The 16,743-nt window shown below is 51.3% G+C and overlaps 1 protein-coding gene across 2 annotated transcripts in view; it reads left to right on the top strand.

Moving 5' to 3' along the window:
* The first annotated feature begins 783 nt into the window (after window positions 1–783).
* The window catches only part of WASF2 (WASP family member 2), a 30,142-nt gene continuing 14,182 nt past the window's right edge, over window positions 784–16,743 (top strand). The window contains exons 1-2 of one of the 2 annotated variants that reach the window (XM_034069207.1): window positions 784–888; window positions 16,083–16,236. In XM_034069207.1, the coding sequence (XP_033925098.1) occupies window positions 16,107–16,236 (130 nt within the window). In that variant the 5' untranslated portion in view covers window positions 784–888; window positions 16,083–16,106. Of the gene's footprint in view, window positions 889–14,815; window positions 14,836–16,082; window positions 16,237–16,743 lie in introns of those variants that run through there. The other variant, XM_013130881.3, reaches the window with a different exon arrangement.

The following is a 16,743-nucleotide window of genomic DNA, read 5'->3' as shown; positions in this document are numbered from 1 at the left end:
GAGGACCAGGACGCATGCCCATGTGCAGTGAGTGAGAGCAATCCCCACGTCCCACTGCCAGACCCAGTCTCTAAACCAGGCTCATTTAAGCCATCCCCCTCTCCCCCCAACCCTGGTCTGGGGGCTGGAATCAGATGGGGTCTCGGGACCCCCTGCCCTCGTTTGGGGGCTGGAGGTGAATGGGGGACCCCATCACTTCACCCCCCTCCTCCTGCCACCCAATCCCCGTCCCTTAACCCCCACCCCACACTCCTGCCCTACAGCTCCCAGCCCTGACCCCCAACCTGCCCTCCCCCCCCCCCTCCGATCCACTTGCCCCCTCCCACCCTGGAGTGACTCCCCCGCTCCCCCAGGTGGAACTTTCCTCTCAGGGCGTGAGACCATAGAGGCGAAAGGCAGTACCAAACCCGAGCTCTCCCGGGGAGGGCAGAAGAGACAAACTCCTTTTCTCCAAAGGACCTGAAAGTGTACTGAGCTGTGTTCCTCACAGAATTAGATGATGTTTTAAAGATGCTGTGGCTTTGAGTGATGAAATTCCCCCTGGAATTTATCCCAAACCCTCCCGGGGCTCCCCCCGCCTACCTCCCCTAATGGTACGTTCCTCCCTGTTTACTCTCTTTGCGCGGCCGCCTTGGGTGGGGTTTTTCCGCTGCTCCAGTTCCGTACGCAAGTAGCGTAGGGCGGTTTTGATGGACAGCCAACATAGCCAATAGTATGGCAGCATCCTCGGCGCGCTGGCCAATGGCGCGGCGGCCCCGCGGCCGGGAGGAGGCGGGGCCAGGCTCAGGCAGGGCAGGGAGGGGGAGTTGTGGAATGGCGGACGGCCGGGCTGGCCCGCCCTGGTGGTAAGGAGCCGAGCGGGCCGAAGGGGACGAGCCGCGGACAGGGGTGAGTGCGAGAGGGGTGAGCGGGGACCCCCAGAGCCTCCAGCCCTCCTCTTACTGCTGGGACGTAGGGAGAGGCATTGGGCTGGGCCGCTAGGCCCTTGCCAAATAGTGAGTGCTAGGCTGAGCCTGGCGGCGTTTCCTGCCACATAGTGAGCCGCGGAGGTGCTGCCCCCGGTGCTCCGGTGTGGGGCCGGCCGGGCCCCGGCATGGGCCGTGAGCTGACACCGGCCCGGCCCCTTCCGGAGCCGTGGCTCAGGGCAAGGGGTGCTGCCTGCTCCTGAGGGCAGCGGAGCCCGGTGCTTGAGGGAGCTGCGGGATACCCTGTGCTGGGAACGGGGCTCCCTCCCTGCCTGCGCTGTGTGGTGGGTTTGGTGTCCGTGTGTGAGCACAGGCTCATGGAAGCGCCTTCTCCCTCCTGTCTTCTGCCCTACACCCTTCAGTGTGCCTGTGTGCTCTCAGGAAGCTCCTTGGCTATCACCTAACCCCACAACTACTTGGGGTAAGGCTGTGTGGGATGCTCTGAAAAGTGTTTTCCTCATTAAATCCCTAGACACTCTGAACAGAAGCTTTGGAGGGTGTAACGGGATAGGGTTGGGTGGTTCAGTCAGATTCCCTGAGCTCCGGGTGCGCTCAGGCCATGGAGTCATGGAATGGTTTGGGTTGGAAGGGACCTTAAAGATCATCTAGCTCCAACCCCTGCCACAGCACATAGAGTAAGAAGTAAGTTGTTAAGGAATATCCCTGGGGTTGCACCTCATCAGTGATAAGGTTTGTGTTGGGGTTACTCCTTTGAGATACGGGTAGCTGATGGTCCTGTGGGAAAAGGGAAGGGATGGCAGCTTCTCCCCGTTAACTGTTATTTGACCTTAAGGACCTTCCCGTTGGAGATGTATTACTTTCCTGACACAGGTTTCCCATTTGGCATCACTGCTTTACTTCCATGAGTAACAACAACAGAATTGGGCACTTCTGCCTAGATCAGATCAGATGCTGGTGATAGTGATGAAGTACACTGTGGCACACAGTGGTCCCATGGATGGAACACTCCAGCCCTCACTCGTGTGTCCTTCCCCATGGCTTATGAGCTGGAGAAGTTGCAAGTGGAAGATGTGAGAAGCCAGCACCATGTGTATGTGCTTCCCTGGGACAGAGCTGACGTTGCTTGATGGGAAGTACCTGAGTCTTGAAGCTTGGTCACATGCGGAAGGGGAATAGTTCTGTTTCCCACCCATCTGCAGGATTGCAGCACTTTGCATGCTGATGTGCCCCTTAGTGACCTTGAGTGGGGTTTTGTCATAGGAACCCGTACAGAGTTGAACCTGAAATGCAGTTATAGCCAACCCAAACCTAGAATCTCCCCACTGATACCACCAGCAGTGTGCTGATGAGTGCCTTTGGAAACCCACTGTATTCAGAGCCAAAGACAAGCTTTTTCCAGCAGGCTGGGGAGGAGCAGGCCTCTGCTTGCTTCTTCATTTAAAGATTGTGCTTCAAAATGCTACGTTTGAATGAGAGAATTTGACCCAAGCATTAAAGCTCCGCTTAATGGTGATCTCTGCTCAGGCTATGCTTGTCACTGTTGTCCCTAGGAGGGTTGGGGGTCAAACCATGGGCCTCTACCTTCCAAAGCTTGTCTTTCTGTTTGGTTAAAAGCCTGGTCCTGTGTGTGGTGAGGAGCAGTTTCACCAGCTCTGGGTAGCCCAGCTGAAGTGAAGCCTTGCTGGGAAGATCCACCCTTTCCAAGCTGGCTGCTGGGGCTTTTCCAGGCCTACAGAGTATCAGTGGGGTGAGCAGTGATGCCACTGCCTGAGCCTGGGCTCTGGGCTTACTCCCGGTTCCTCACTTGAGCTTCTCCCTGGTCTGCCCTCCTACACCTTTCAAGCTCTGGTTTTACAAAGCTCTGTAGCTAGGAGGGTGCTGGTTCAGAGAACCCTAGAATGGTTTGGGTTGAAAGGGACCTTAAAGCTCATCCAGCTCCACGGACAGGGACCCCTTCCACTGGAGCAGCTGCTCCAAGCCCCATCCAGCCTGGCCTTGAGCACTGGCATGGATGGAGCATCTGAACCTTCTCTGGGCACCCTGTGCTAGCACCTCAGCACCCTCTTCTGCTCATGTCAGTCTCTGGCAGGTTAAAGCCATTCCCCCTTGTCCTGTCCCTTACATCCCTTCTCCAAAGTCCCTCTCCAGGTTTCCTGTAGCCTCTTTAGGCACTGAAAGACTGTTACAAGCAATCCCCTTGTTGTACAAATTCTGTTTGAGTTGTGGAGTGGCTTAGTGAAGAAGAGTAGAGTCTGGAACTGTGTGTAGCCCTAATGTCTTTAGAGTTATCACTCTGGGGTTTGGAGTAATGAGTTAATAGTAAAGTGCTCCTAAGCAGAGGATAAACCTGGTTTCCCCATGAATAACGTGACACGCTGAACAAAAACGGGTATTTTTAAGTTCCAGCTCACAAGGTATTTGTGAGCAGTGATTCATTAAAAAGAATACCACGTTTCTGGGAACGACCAACCCAGTTTCTCAGCATACTTTGAATATATCTCATTCTTCAGGGCTGGTCTAGGAAAAGTTGATTTCATTCACAAGGGTTAGATAATCGCGCAGTGTGGGTGGAGGGGTTAAAACTTCAGCGATTGCCTCATCTGCAACAGTTACAGCAGCAAATCCACCTCCTGGCTTGTGTGTTTCAGTCTTTTCTGGTGCTGGAAGAACAAAGAAGGTTCTGAGGATTAATGTTTCCCCCAAATCAGGTTTGTTTCCTTTGACAGACTCTAATAAGGAAGATTTCAACAAATGGAAGGCTCAGGTTTAATCCTTGTAGATAGTTTCTCTCTGTGGTCTCAGATCTTTAATGTAAGGTTTCTAGTTTGCCTCTGTGAGGTTTGATGATCATACTTAGCCTTTGGTCATTCAGCTGAGCCAAATGCATTGCTGTGTGCACTGCATGAGGCGAGCCCAAAGCAGGCACAGGATTGTGTTTGCATGTGCTGGGGCTAAAGTTCCTGCCGTCCCTGCCCACAATGGAACTGCAGTGAAGACACACACTGCCAAAAGCTGCTTCTAAGGGTGAAAGCAGCTCCTTTCTACAGCAACACTGTGCTAAATGTGCAGGAAGCAAAGCAAAAGGAGCACTTTTACCTTGTGGAAAGCAAAATGCAGCTCTTTTCCCAGCCAGTCTAATGGTGCATTACTGTTTGCAGCAGCACTTTGGCTTCTAATGGGAGCTGTAGTAAGAAATGGTGTGTTCTGAGTGTTTATTGTCACTGTGGAAGGGTCAATATTAGTAAGATTGGGCCCTTACTTACCACAGATGAAGGTGTATTGAAATCTGGGAGGTATTTGTAAAGGGTGGATGTAAACCAAGGGATGTGGAAGTGGCTTCTGGGTAGTAAGCAAATGAGTGCTCAGAACAGAACCACCGGTGACATTCACTTCCTTTGGCTTTTTGCAACTCTGTGTAACCAAGTGGCCTCTTCCTTGAGGAGAGGAGGGGAGGGACCAGTGCTGCCCATTGCACTCAGAGGGGGTGTTTGCTAAGGGACGTGATCACATTCAGCCCAGTGCAGCGAGTTAATCACATTCTCGAGCCCAAGCTCGCCCTTGCTGCAGTAATAGGCTGGGAAATAGTTCCTCTGGATCCTCCCTTAATTCCTGGGATCACAGGAAAGCTTTCCTGGTATTAGGTTGCTACTGGAGAAGTGGTAGAGTGAAGCCTTATCTCAAGTATGCATCTGGCAGGGCTTTGAGGAGGGAAAATTTAAAGGAGCAGCAATCTCAATCAGTCTCTCCCAGCTGGGCTCAGTTCCCATGCTCCATTCCCCCAATGCCTTCTGCATCATCTCCTCTTCTAGAGCAGTATCCCAGACCTGTTTTGGGGTGCTTTAAAGGATGCTGTGATGCCGAGAGAAGAAAGAGGGGGAGAGATGCCTCTGATGCAGCAGCATTGAGCACTGCTACCCAAGGGCTTCCAGTTCTGCATGGGAGGCTCTTGCTGTGCCACCACTGCAGAGGAGCTGCTCTGAGCTCACTGAGGACTTGGAGGTTGTGCTTCTCCTGTGTTACTGTTGGAAGCAGTGAGCAGGCTGGGGCAGACAACACACAAAGAGCCGTCTGCTCCAAATGGTTTGTTCTTGCTGCCATAAATCAAACCTAAACCCCAAGTTTCTTACTTTGGTTTCTGCTGAGGTTTCTTTGTGTTGTGTGATGCAGGCAGATAACCTTCTTCTCAAGAGGGCCTTGTTTAATATCAGTGGTGATGCATTTGTTTGAACAACTCCTTTATGAAGTGAAGACACACATGGATTTGAAATGAAAATCTCCTAATTGTAAAGTGAGGGGTATAAAAGGTCTTTTCACCTCATGTATGATAAATGGGGGACTTGCTGCCCTGGGATTTTATGGATGAAACTCCTTTAGGAAAGTGAAATCCAGAAAGGACGATGCTGCAGAGGAACTCTTCATCAGGGGCTGTAGCCACAGGACAAGGGATGATGGGTTCAAACTGAAACAGGGGAAGTAAGGATATGTATGAGGAAGTTCATTACTATGAGGGTGGTGGGACTCTGGCACAGGGTGCCCAGAGAAGCTGTGGCTGCCCCATTCCTGGCAGTGTTCTGGTGACCCTAGACCATGTCACCCAAGGTTGAACAGAGCCTTGGGTGACGTGATCTAGGATGAGGTGTCCCTGCTTGTGGCAAGGGGTTGAAAATGGATGATCTTAAGGTCCTTTCCAACCCAAACTCTTCTATGGTTATGCTTGTTTCCATGTGGTCTTCAGGTGCAGTGAGATGCTGCAATGTGGCAAAGGACAGCAGGGAGAACTGTTGCTCTGCACTTACCTTGTTCTCATGCTCTTTCTGCATCACTACCTGGCTGCTAATGGATCGAAGTTGCTGGTTTATCTGGAGGCTGGGTGACCCAGCATGGTTACTCTGAAGTCCTGTGGCGTGGGGTTTCTTGTCTGGTTCATGTGCTGATGTTTCTGATGGTGTTCCACAGCATCTTGTGAGTCTCCCTTTCTCCCCACTCATAAAACTGGGCTAATGACTCTGACCTTTTGTTTTATAAAGCAAAAGGAAAAGGATCAGCAAAATACTGCAGCTTATTTACTATCATTACTGGAGTGATGAGCAATGCCACTGTCTGCTACTTCAAAGCGCCTTCACTTATAAGATGCTGAAAATCCCTTGAGAGGGACAATGTTTCAGATGGGAAAGGAGGAGGGGGAACATTCCTCTGGTTCTCATCTAAGTGTAGTGTCCTGCAAGGCACAGAGGTGCTATCTCCAGCCATCTCCCCTCCTGGCTGCCGTATTTAAAGCAATCATTGCTTTTCCCATAACAGCCAAAGGCTGGTGTCACTGATCACACTTGTGCAGAAGCTGTTCCCATGCTGTGGGCTTCTGCAAAGTACTTTCTTGACCTATTGTATTACCATTAATAAGCTTGAGTGCGGTTTTAATTTCTCATTTCCTCTTTCACTGGATGCCTTTTTCCTCCTTAAGAGTCTGTCTTCAAGTTGCCCTATAGCAGAAGTCTCTTTCTGCTGCTTCAGGGTTGAATGATGCTTTGCTTTCAGGTGGCTCCGTGCTGGAGGGCTTGAAGGGGCATTCAGAGGAGTCCATCAGTCCCAATATCTGGTGGATTGGTGTAGCTGCAGTTCATGCATGGATGGGATTTAACTGGGAGGGAGGGGGATCCACAGCCCTGCCTGAATGGATGGGTGAAAGCTCCCCAACCACCCCTGAGTGCTGCAGAGCTGGCTCAGTGCTTGCCAGAGTGGAAGTGAGTTCCCTTTCAGGCACCCTGCTTTTGTGTGCATCAGAAAAAGCACTCTCTCATGGCTGTGGCCTTGCAGCTGCAGAAAGCAACACCCAACCCAACAAAACAGGCAAGAGAGAGCCGTGCACACACCCAGATCCTGTTCTTTCAATGCCAGCAGCTGCTCAGCCCATCCTTTGCTGGAGGAAGGCATGGAGCTATAAACACAGCTTGTGTCAAACCTTTACCTTCTGGCTAGGGCAGCATGGGATAACTGGCTGCTTCCCTTTGGGAGGCTAAATTCAACCCCTGTGTAATTAACTTACACAAAATAGCCTTTTGCTTGCAATATGGTATTACAGAGGTTACATATAGGGGGCTGGCTTCACATGAGAGGGTTTCCATAAAGCAGCTTGTTCTAGACCTCATGGTTAACTTTAATAGAAAGACCTGTATCTTTAGCATCCCTAATACAGTCTAATCCCTGTTTTCCCCAAAAGTTGGATCCATAATGTGGTTGTTTCAAACACTTGGCCATAGTTTTGGATGGGCCAAACCCCAGAGCCTGGAGTTTGCACTGGGTATGACATAAGGTGAGATCACTGCTGGGCTTGAAACATGCAAGATGGCTTAAAAAGCCTCTTTTCCTGCCTGTCCCAAGGACATTCCACAGGCATCTGTCACCATGTCCAAGCTGGAATCTGGCTCTGTTCTGGCATACCTGGGGAGCTTTGCCTAGAAGGTTGTTGGGTCCTGCTGGCTGCATGGATGGAGAAAGTGAGGCCAAGGACTGTCATGCTGTTGAGCAAAAGCAGGAGACTGCTCCTTGCAGCTCCCTGCAGCTCTGCCTGCAAACCCCATCTGGATCATGCACCATGCTCTGCACAGGTAGTTGTGTGTGCACTCAAACCAGACCGGGTGTTGCTGGGGGCACCTTAAGGAAGAGCTGGGTAATCCCAGCCGGGGGCAGGGCCATCCTCTGCTTCCTCTTCCCACCCGTGGCCAGGCCAAGCCATAGGAGTGGGGAATAACTTCCTGGAAAACCCCAGCTACCTGTGGCATTTGGTGCTGGGGGCCTGGCTGTGCTCCCAGCTGCATGGTAATACCCATCTCACTTGATTCCTGGGATCCAAAATTCATATTCAGGTTCTTATATATATGTGTGTGTATATATATATATTCAAGATCTTTTATTTATATATATATATATGTTCCTTTCTCCCTCCACAATAGAAGTTCCATGTTTTCTTTTGACTTTCTAAAGACCCTGTTCATAAACAGTTTTAATTCAGATGTTCAAGGCTGCTCTCTTGGATTTAATTTCTTTTTGACAAACCCCAACACAGGAAACACTTCTGGAAGATCTCAGGGACTTGGTGTCACTTCTTTTTTTCTCCTCCTCATGTCAAAGGTTAACTTAAAATATTAATGCTGCAAAGATTCATTTGAAGATATGAAAAGCGTTCGGGCAAGACTACATGTACATATTGTAATTACTTCCTTTTTCTTACAATTAAAGTAATTGGATTATATTTAATGAGCTATTTACATTTAATAATTAAGGCAAGACTTATCTTTCCAGTATTCCCCAAGTGCAGCAGAAGGGTGGGGGCACTCGGAGCTGTGATATAATTATCCAGGCGTGAGTTGAAACTGAAAGAGCAGTTGAGCTGTATAGAAAACACTTGGAACTGGTTTGTTCCTACTCTTTTCATTAATCAAAATAGTTCAATGTGTGTTTAAGGAGGGGAGGCTGAGCCGAGCTGCAAATGAGACAGAGTTTATCTGCTCAAAAGGAAGGTTAAAATCTGTGCAGGCTTCAGGAATAAGTCATTGAGAAAGAAACCTTCTCCCCCCCTTCCCTTTCGTATTAATTACCCAGCGTTGCCCTAGAATGGCAATGTGCTGATGTATTGTGAGAGTTGGGCTTTGCACCCCTGCTTTGTCAGTGCTAACGGCCACAGGCCCTGCCTCTTGCTGGAGGAGGCTGGTGTGAAGGGAGGCAGCAAACAGGCTCTCATTAGCAGGGATTCAGCAGGGTTTGCAGTAGCAGCCACGCACCGGTTGTGGGAGGGGGCCTGTGGTTCCATGCAGGATCCATGCAGGATGCCTGCTGCGATGGCATGAGGCTTGGCTACCTGCAGGACCTCCAAAGGAAGCTGCTGGGGATGGTGCTGCTCCTCCTGCCACTGCAGCATCGAGACCTTCTGGAGTAAATTCAGTGCTTTGAGGTTGGGCCCAGAGGAGCTGTGGCTGCCCCATCCCAGGCAGGGGTCAAGGGGCTTGGATCAACCTGGTCTAGTGGAAGGTGGCCCTGCCCATGGAACTGGATCATCACTGGAACTGGAGGTCCCTTCCAGCCCAACCCAGGCTGGGATTCCATGATTCCCCAGAGCTCATTTTGCCTGGATTGGGACAGAAACAATGGGATGACTTTGGCAGTGAAAGCTCCTCAGCCTTGACCTCTAAGTGCTGTTTTGGGGGGGGGGCAGAGTGGCAATCCTGGTTTAGTAGACATCCTTCTCTTGGGTTGCAGTTATTGCTCAGGGGCTTTGGCTCTGGAGACAGGCTGAGAGTGATGCTTTGAATAGTCTCATTCTCTTTAGACAGTGGTTTGGGCTCAGACCAAGTGTTATCAGAGACCTGCTGATGGGCTGAGACCTGCCCAGGCCTCTCCCCTATAGTGGATTTGAGAATCCTGTAGTGATTTGGAGAACCTATAGTGGTATTTCGCTACCTGGGAACGCTTTAGGAACACCAAAGCGACCTGTTGATTGAAACTTGTGCTACAAGGTCAGTGTCAACGGAGCAGCGTGCGTGCCAAAATTATTCATAGGCTGAAGAGAAAGCATTCTGCTCCTTTTGCTGCTCCTGTTTCCTTGGAAGCAACAAAGCCAGAGTGCTGAAGGAGCCCTGCCTCTCTCCTGATGTATATCCTCATGGCAAAGACCTTGAAACCTTTCTGTTCCGGAGCTTTAATTCCAGTGTAATCAATAGTTCTGTATTCTGAGAATCCAATCCCTGTGACAGCTCTCTTTAATTGAGCTAAACTGCCTTTCTCTTGTCACATCTCTTCTAGAGTTGTATTGAAATGCGTTTGTTCTGCCTGGCTCCTCGTCAGGCATTGATAGGAACACCAGGTGACCCTCTTTGTTTAACTTGTTTTGCAGCTAAATGAATGGAAACATTAATTAGGGCAACGGAGTTGGGGGGGGGAATGAGGTTTAGGCATAACCCCCCCTCTAGGTCAAAGCATTGGCTGTATTTGCACTTCAGCAAGAGCTGGGAGGATCTGCCTGTTCCCTGTTGGTGACACCCCCATCCTTCCACCCCCAGCCTGGTTTGTGCCAGCAGCCAGTCCCTCTCCAGGAGAGCTTGATGCCAGCAAGATCCTCTTCACGAAAGCTGATAACCAAAGTCGAAAGGGAAGAGCCAAATTTCCAGTCACACCTGTGCAATCCCCTCGAGGGCAGTAAATGATGATGATAATGCAGGAGCCAGACACAAAAAACCAGCAGAAAATGGCTTTCTGAGCCTCTTTTGCATTTCTCAGAGCCAGCAGACTGGAGGGGAGGGGGGGAACAGGAGGGGAAGGAAATACAAGAGTATTTCTACTCGGGAACACAGCAGGCTGATGTTTCTTGTCTCAAGGACTCCACACTGTACAATGCGTCCTTATTCTGCGGGATCAGGGCTGTTCCCAGTGTCACAACATCACTGCAGAAAGGGGCAGTGCTGCTCTTGCCCCATGCTAGTGCTGAAACACCTCTTTTGTAATGCAGATCATACCTGACAGGTCTTGAGCTGGTGATTGAAGCACAGAATGGTTTGGGTTGAAGGGACCTTAAAGCTCCTCCAGCTCCAACCCCTGCCATGGGCAGGGACCCCTTCCACTGGAGCAGCTGCTCCAAGCCCCTGTGTCCAACCTGGCCTTGAGCACTGCCAGGGATGGGGCAGCCACAGCTTCTCTGGGCAAAGAAGTGGGTTATTACTGCACAGAGGGGTTGGGGGGGGGGTGTGTTTGTGTTCTCCTGTATGGCTTTCAGTCGATTCTGCTTTGGGAAAGCTGCTCTGTGGTGCTGGATGAGCACACAGTGCTCTGAGTGCCTGGTGAGCAACCCAGGGTGGGTTTTACCCCATGGCTTTGGGGGAGAGCCATGCATCTACCCCATGGCTCTGAGGGGGAATGGAGCACTGTGCAAGGAAGCAGCCCTGCAGCTGCCCTTCACTGCTGACTCCTGCTCAGCTGCTGGCAGGTTGGGCTCTTAATGACAGATGAGCCCGTGACGTGGTTTTGGGAATGAATACTTGTTACAGCTGGCGGGCTGGAGTAGTTTAGGCATCACATGGCAGTTTGCTCTATAATTTCACTCCCTATTGCTCAGATGCAGCACTGATTGCTAGCTCACTTCCCGAGCATGGAACTGTAGCATTTCTGATTGCTGCATCCCACTTTTCGGTGGCCGCATTGTGAGCTTGGATCGAGCCCTGAGCACTCAGCAGAGCCTTCCCCTCAGTTCTCCATGTGTGTGTGTGTGTGGCTGCTGCTTCCCTTCCTGCTAGTCTTTTGGGGTTACATAAAAGCCAGTCTCTTTCTGGCCATTACATCTACATGGGGGAGTAGTTACTGCTGAGAGAAGCTTGGAATTCGAAGCGGAGTTGTCACAGACATTAGAAAGAACAGTCGGGCTGCGTTGGCAAGCGACGGAGTTCACTCTTATTTCATCCTGATGGGAATTTCAGATCTGATTATCTCCTTTCTCCCTCATTCTCAAACCTGCTGCTGTGTCTCGTCCCCTAATGGGGACTCCAAAAGGCAGCTCTCCAAGCTGAGGGCTTGGGCTCCTTTGCTATGCTGCTTGTTTGTGGGCAGGCAGAGGCGTTGGTAAGCCCTGCTGAGGGCAGGGGATTGGTCACCCTGATCAAGCTTAATTCCCATCTCCCTCCAAAATGTCCTCCTTAGGTGCTTTGTGCTGCACCAGACACGATGACAGATGATAGCACTGCTGGGGTTCAGCTTCATTCGCAGATGGTCCCTGATCTAAGAGCTTGTGTGTCACATTGAATGGGGCATTACCCAGGTGACTCCCAGTAATGCTATGTTGGTCAGCTACCAGTGAGAAGACCCTTGCCAGGTCTCTCCCTCCAACTCACCTCTTATTTACAGCTCTTTGTGTGCATCACGTACACATCTCACCCTGTAGTGCTGCCTGCCTTCTCCTCTGCACCACCGTGGTGACTGTGCTGTCTGCACACGAAAGAAGGGCTGGTTCCTCTCTTGCTGTGTGCTGCTGTTTGCTGCTCTGCTCCAAACTGCTTGGTAAGGAGTATTTGCTCCAAGCTGCTACTTGCAGTTGACAGAGCTTGAGTTTGCCTCGTGCTTTGCTCCAAGTGCTGGATTTGGAAAGGCAGCCTGGAGAAGAGAAGACCTGAGAACAGCTCCAGTGCTTAAAGGGGCTGCAGGAAACCTGGAGAGGGACTTGGGACAAGGGCCCATAGGAGCAGGAACTGCATGAGCTTTAAGGTCCCTTCCAACCCAAACCATTCTATGACTCTATGGTGATTCCCTTTTCCGTGGAGAAATACAAGGTGTGTGTGATGGGAAAGTGCAGGAGTTGATAGGAAGGGTAATGGGGAGCCAAAGCATGGTGAATCCTGGAAACAAGGTGCCAGTTGTGGCTGGAGGATGGGTAGGAACATAGGAGTGGTGAGCTCAGCTCCCAGGGATCAGCGTAAGCACTTTGGGAGGGGGGAAATGGAGAGGAATTCTGGCAATGCCCAGCTGGAGGTGGGGGGAAAAGAGCTACAGGGCAGATGCATGGTTTGGCTTTTAGTCACTGCCGACAACAGGGCTTGGAGCGGACTCTGATTCAAGCTGTGACTTGGAGACTGCAGAGGGAAAGCTTGTGGGGAGCAGGTAGGAAGGTTTTGCTTCAAGAGGGTGTGAAAAGGCATTTGTTACTTCAGAAAAGCCCTTCCTACTTGTTGATGAGGAGGTGTGAAGCACGGTGGTTGCACATCCATTGCTGCAGCAGTGCTTGGCTCTAGCACCCAGTGTTATCCTGCAACCAGCAAGGAGCACTCTTCCCTCACATGGTTCAATTCCATGCCTTTGTTTTCCATATTCATTAGGAATCTGTCCCAGGCAGTTTTCTGTTACTTAGAGGCAGTTTCCTTTTACTTTGACCCTACTTGATCTCCTCTCCCATTGCAGTGGGATCAGGATCCTCTGTGCCAGTGGTGTGATGCTTTTGCAGCTTCTTAAAACCACCCCAAACCCTACTACTCAGACAACCCCAATCTTCCCCATTAATAAGCAGGTGGAAGCACTTCTCTTTCCCTGCAAGATAAGGATTTTGGGCCTGGCAATTCATTTCAAGTGCTCCTGAATGGTAGGATTTAGTTCTAATATATGGTCGGCACTGGTTTCCTGACAGAGACTAATGTCTGCTGACCACTCTGGCTAGCTGGGGTGGAAAACTGCTGTGCTGTCATGCCCTGACACAGAAAGGAAAGCAGTTCTGGATGGCCCTTGCTTCAGAGCATCCTGTCAATCGCTTCCTCAGTGACTCTCTCTTAAAGAATAAAAGCAGGAGCCTGGAAAGCTTCTTTAGGTCTGTCCCTTCATTGTTTCATTTATTGCACCTCTTCCCTGTCCCCAGCTTTATACCTTGTGCTGTCTGCACTGTTTTGCTTCCTCCTTCTCCCTCTGCTGCCATTGTCCCTTCCCGACGCTGGATCTTCTGCCCCACCTGCCTGCTGCTTTCAAACTCCACCCCTTGGTTCCCGATCCAGGCTGTTGATCCTTGTCCCACCTTCTGGTGAGACAGGAAGGTTTTACAGGAGCCCATGAGCTGGGATCTCTGCACAACTGAGGTCCAGCAGAGAAGCACCTTCTTGGGGCAGCATCCACTGCTGATGTTGGCACCAGGCTCTGGTTGTAGGTCCTGCATTTCCCATCTTGCCTCCACCCTACCCAAACATCTGGAACCTTTAAGCTCCTTGTCCTGCTCAGAGCTTCCTTTTAACCGCCTCTTATCCCTGAGGCTGCTGGGAGAGCCAAGGCTTCTTGTCCCCAGCCCATCCTGGCCTTGCCCATCTCCGGGGTTCACCTCCCCAGTTTGCTGCCTGCTGGATCCCGACTGGATCTGGGATCGAGCTCTGTCGCCTTGGGAAGGAGCCGCTGTCGGAGCCATCACGAGGGTGAAACTCTTGCTGCTGCAGTGGCGTGTGGCAGGGAGGGGGTGGCTGCCAGCAGGAGCCAGGCTATAAAGGGAGTGTTTTTCTTAGCCTTTAGCTCTGCTGGCTTGCACCGGTGCAGCTTCACCCTGTCCCTGTGCTGACATTGTTCTTCCTCTGCCCAAAACCAAGTTCTCCACTCCTCCTCGGGTTTGTTTCCAGACACGCTTTGAAGGCAAACACTGTACAGAGAGAACAGAGTCCAGGTCTTTGTTTCTTCGTGGTCATTTGGGGCTCTGCTCCATGTTCTGCTCCTCACAGATGAGTGCTACCTGTGCCCATCTCTTCTGGGTGGGTCTCTCTTTCGCCAGCCATGCTCACATCTCACCCCCTTTCCTGGCTTCTTTCCCCTCGTGCTGTTTTCCTGCTGCCTGTCCTGGTCCTTGGAAGGGATCCAGCCAGGCTTTGGTGGATGAGCTGTCTGTCCACTCCAGCTCTGCACATCCCACCGTGGCTGCTCCCTGCGGAAGCAAAGGGGGGAGAAAAGCTGGATGCAGGCAGCCTGCAAATGCCTGCCTTGTGGATGTGAGCTGCCTGGTGGTGCAGACTGCAGTCTGAGGAGAGCTGGGCAACTTTGTCTGCCAGAAAGCACTGAAGCTGACAAAGGATTGTAGGGCTGGGCTGTGATCGATAAAACACGTATTTGGAAGCGAAGGTCAGAGCCCTTCCTCCCTTCACCCTGTGCTTTAAATATCCCAGCAGTTACTGAGGGCTGCTGCAGTGCTTGGCCATGAAGAACAGCACAGACTTCACTGCTTTGTGTTTGGTTCCATGCAGATCTCGCTCCTCTTTCCCATCAGGTGGATGGGTTTGGGACCCCAGATACCTCCGAATTCCGCATCGAGAGTCATTCAACCTGCATCTGCTGGTCTGGGAGCCAGCCCAGTGCTGTGGCTCTTGAACTCCTCTGCCTTAATGGGTCAGATTTAGCAATTCAGGATCTGGCTGGTGAGGTAATTAGGAGGGATAATGCCCACTTCTTCCTCTTAACACCCTGATAGAAAAGCAGCCAGGAAGGCCTCCTGGACCTCAAAGATAAGCTGCCAGCTGCCACCGAGCCTATCAAAGGGTGGCTCAAAGTCAAGAGCAAGCAGCTGATTTTTCCTGGTCCTTGGGTTTTTGCTGCTGGTGACAGGAAGCTGTGTTCCCCAAGCTCTTCGCTTCCTGCTTTATTTATACCCCCAGCATGCCCATCACATGGGCACTGCCTGCTTCGCTGGGGTTCTTCCTCCTCTGACCTAGAATAGAGATGCTTTCCCCTTCTCAGTTAATGGAGAGCTTGGGATGGAGTTGCTTTCACTTGAGGCTTGCAGGAGTGCATTGTGCTCCTTGTTGAGCTGCTCAGCCAAGTTTCCTCCTCTCTTTCAGAGGTGGATGATCCCAGAAGAACATTCAATGTTTCAGCCTGCTAGTAAAGCAGATTCTTGTTAGTCCCTGCACATAAAAGCATCTTCTGCCTTCCGAACACTTGGGCTTTCTGCTTTGGATGATATTTAAAGAGTGGAACTTCATCCAGCCTCTTGTCCCATCCATCCTGACTCCTCTGTGAGCTCCCTTAGCCCTGCATCCTGATGAAAGCTCCTCAACTGCTGCAGCAGGAAAACAATGGTCCAGTGTAAACCTCAGCCCCGGGGGATTTCCCAGGGGAAGAGGGGGAGCAGCCTGCAGGATAAGGAAAGTTTCCTGGTCAGCTGCAAGCGCTTCCTGTTGTTCCAGAGGAGCTCTGCCTGTGCTGCTGCAGGAGGGAGGCACCACGCATGCTTTGCTCAGCTAGAAGACACTGGTTGCTGTTCTTTCCCCCTTCACATCTCCCATCTCCTTCCTCTGGGGTTAAACAACCCTCTTGATGGCAGGTTGAAGAGAGCTGTGCTTGTGAGACACTCGTGCATGAGGCAGGGGAGGAAGGGAACAACAGCTCCGGTGGTGCCAGCAGCACCCTGCATGGGGTGAAGATGTGCAGTGATCTGTTCCTGCCTCTCCACCTGAGCTGCTGAGCCTCTGCTCTCGCTGCAACTCATAGAACAGCAGGATCTTTTATTACTGATCAACCAGTTTTACAGGGGGGCTGGGGGGGAAAGAAGGCTTATAAATAAAGCCATTGGAGAGCAGGCAAACCGAACACCACGGCTCTGGTGTGCCTGGAATTTGTGGTTGAGTAATCCTTTCCTGTTTCTTTTTTGGGTTGTTTTTCATCTTGCAGAGCAGTGCCTGAAGCAGGTCCACCATGCCGTTAGTAACGAGGAACATTGAGCCAAGGCACCTGTGCCGTCAGACGTTGCCTAGCGTTCGGAGCGAGCTGGAATGCATGACCAACATCACCCTGGCAAATGTCATTCGACAGCTGGGCAGCCTGAGTGAGTACCCCGGCGAGCCTGCGCGGTGCCCTCAGGAGTCGCTCGTGCTCTTTATTTAGCTCCCTTTCTACTCCAGCGTTCCTATTTCTCCCCCATCTGCCTTCCCTGGGTAATGCTAAAATGTTTTCCAAAAGGAATCTGATGCTAATTTCATATCCCTGGTCCCACTGCCTTCCTAGCGGAGAGAAAATGGGGAAGGGGGGTGTGGATATATGGGTGTGTGTGTGAGAGGTTGCAGGGAAACTGCAGATGGAAGGCTGGAGCACAACTCAGGCTTGTAAAATGGGAGGCTCTCCTAGCAGCCAGGATCTTGTGTCAGAGAATGTGCCTGTAATTGCACACGCTACTAAATGGAGCTTGACTGTGTTGGATGTACACTGTGTCAGTAGTCTTGCTCTTAATGAAGCTGCCTCTTTGCCCCTGCTGGTGCTTGCCTTGCAAGACCCAAAGTCCCCGCTCTGAGCCAAGTGTTGCCTCTGGGGGGTTTGGGGCTGCTCACTCAGATGG

The sequence above is a fragment of the Melopsittacus undulatus genome, chromosome 14 (assembly GCF_012275295.1).
Source record: "Melopsittacus undulatus isolate bMelUnd1 chromosome 14, bMelUnd1.mat.Z, whole genome shotgun sequence".
Lineage (NCBI taxonomy): Eukaryota > Metazoa > Chordata > Aves > Psittaciformes > Psittaculidae > Melopsittacus > Melopsittacus undulatus.
The sequence above is the reverse complement of the archived record's forward strand: the minus strand, read 5'-3'. Positions and strand labels throughout refer to the sequence as shown.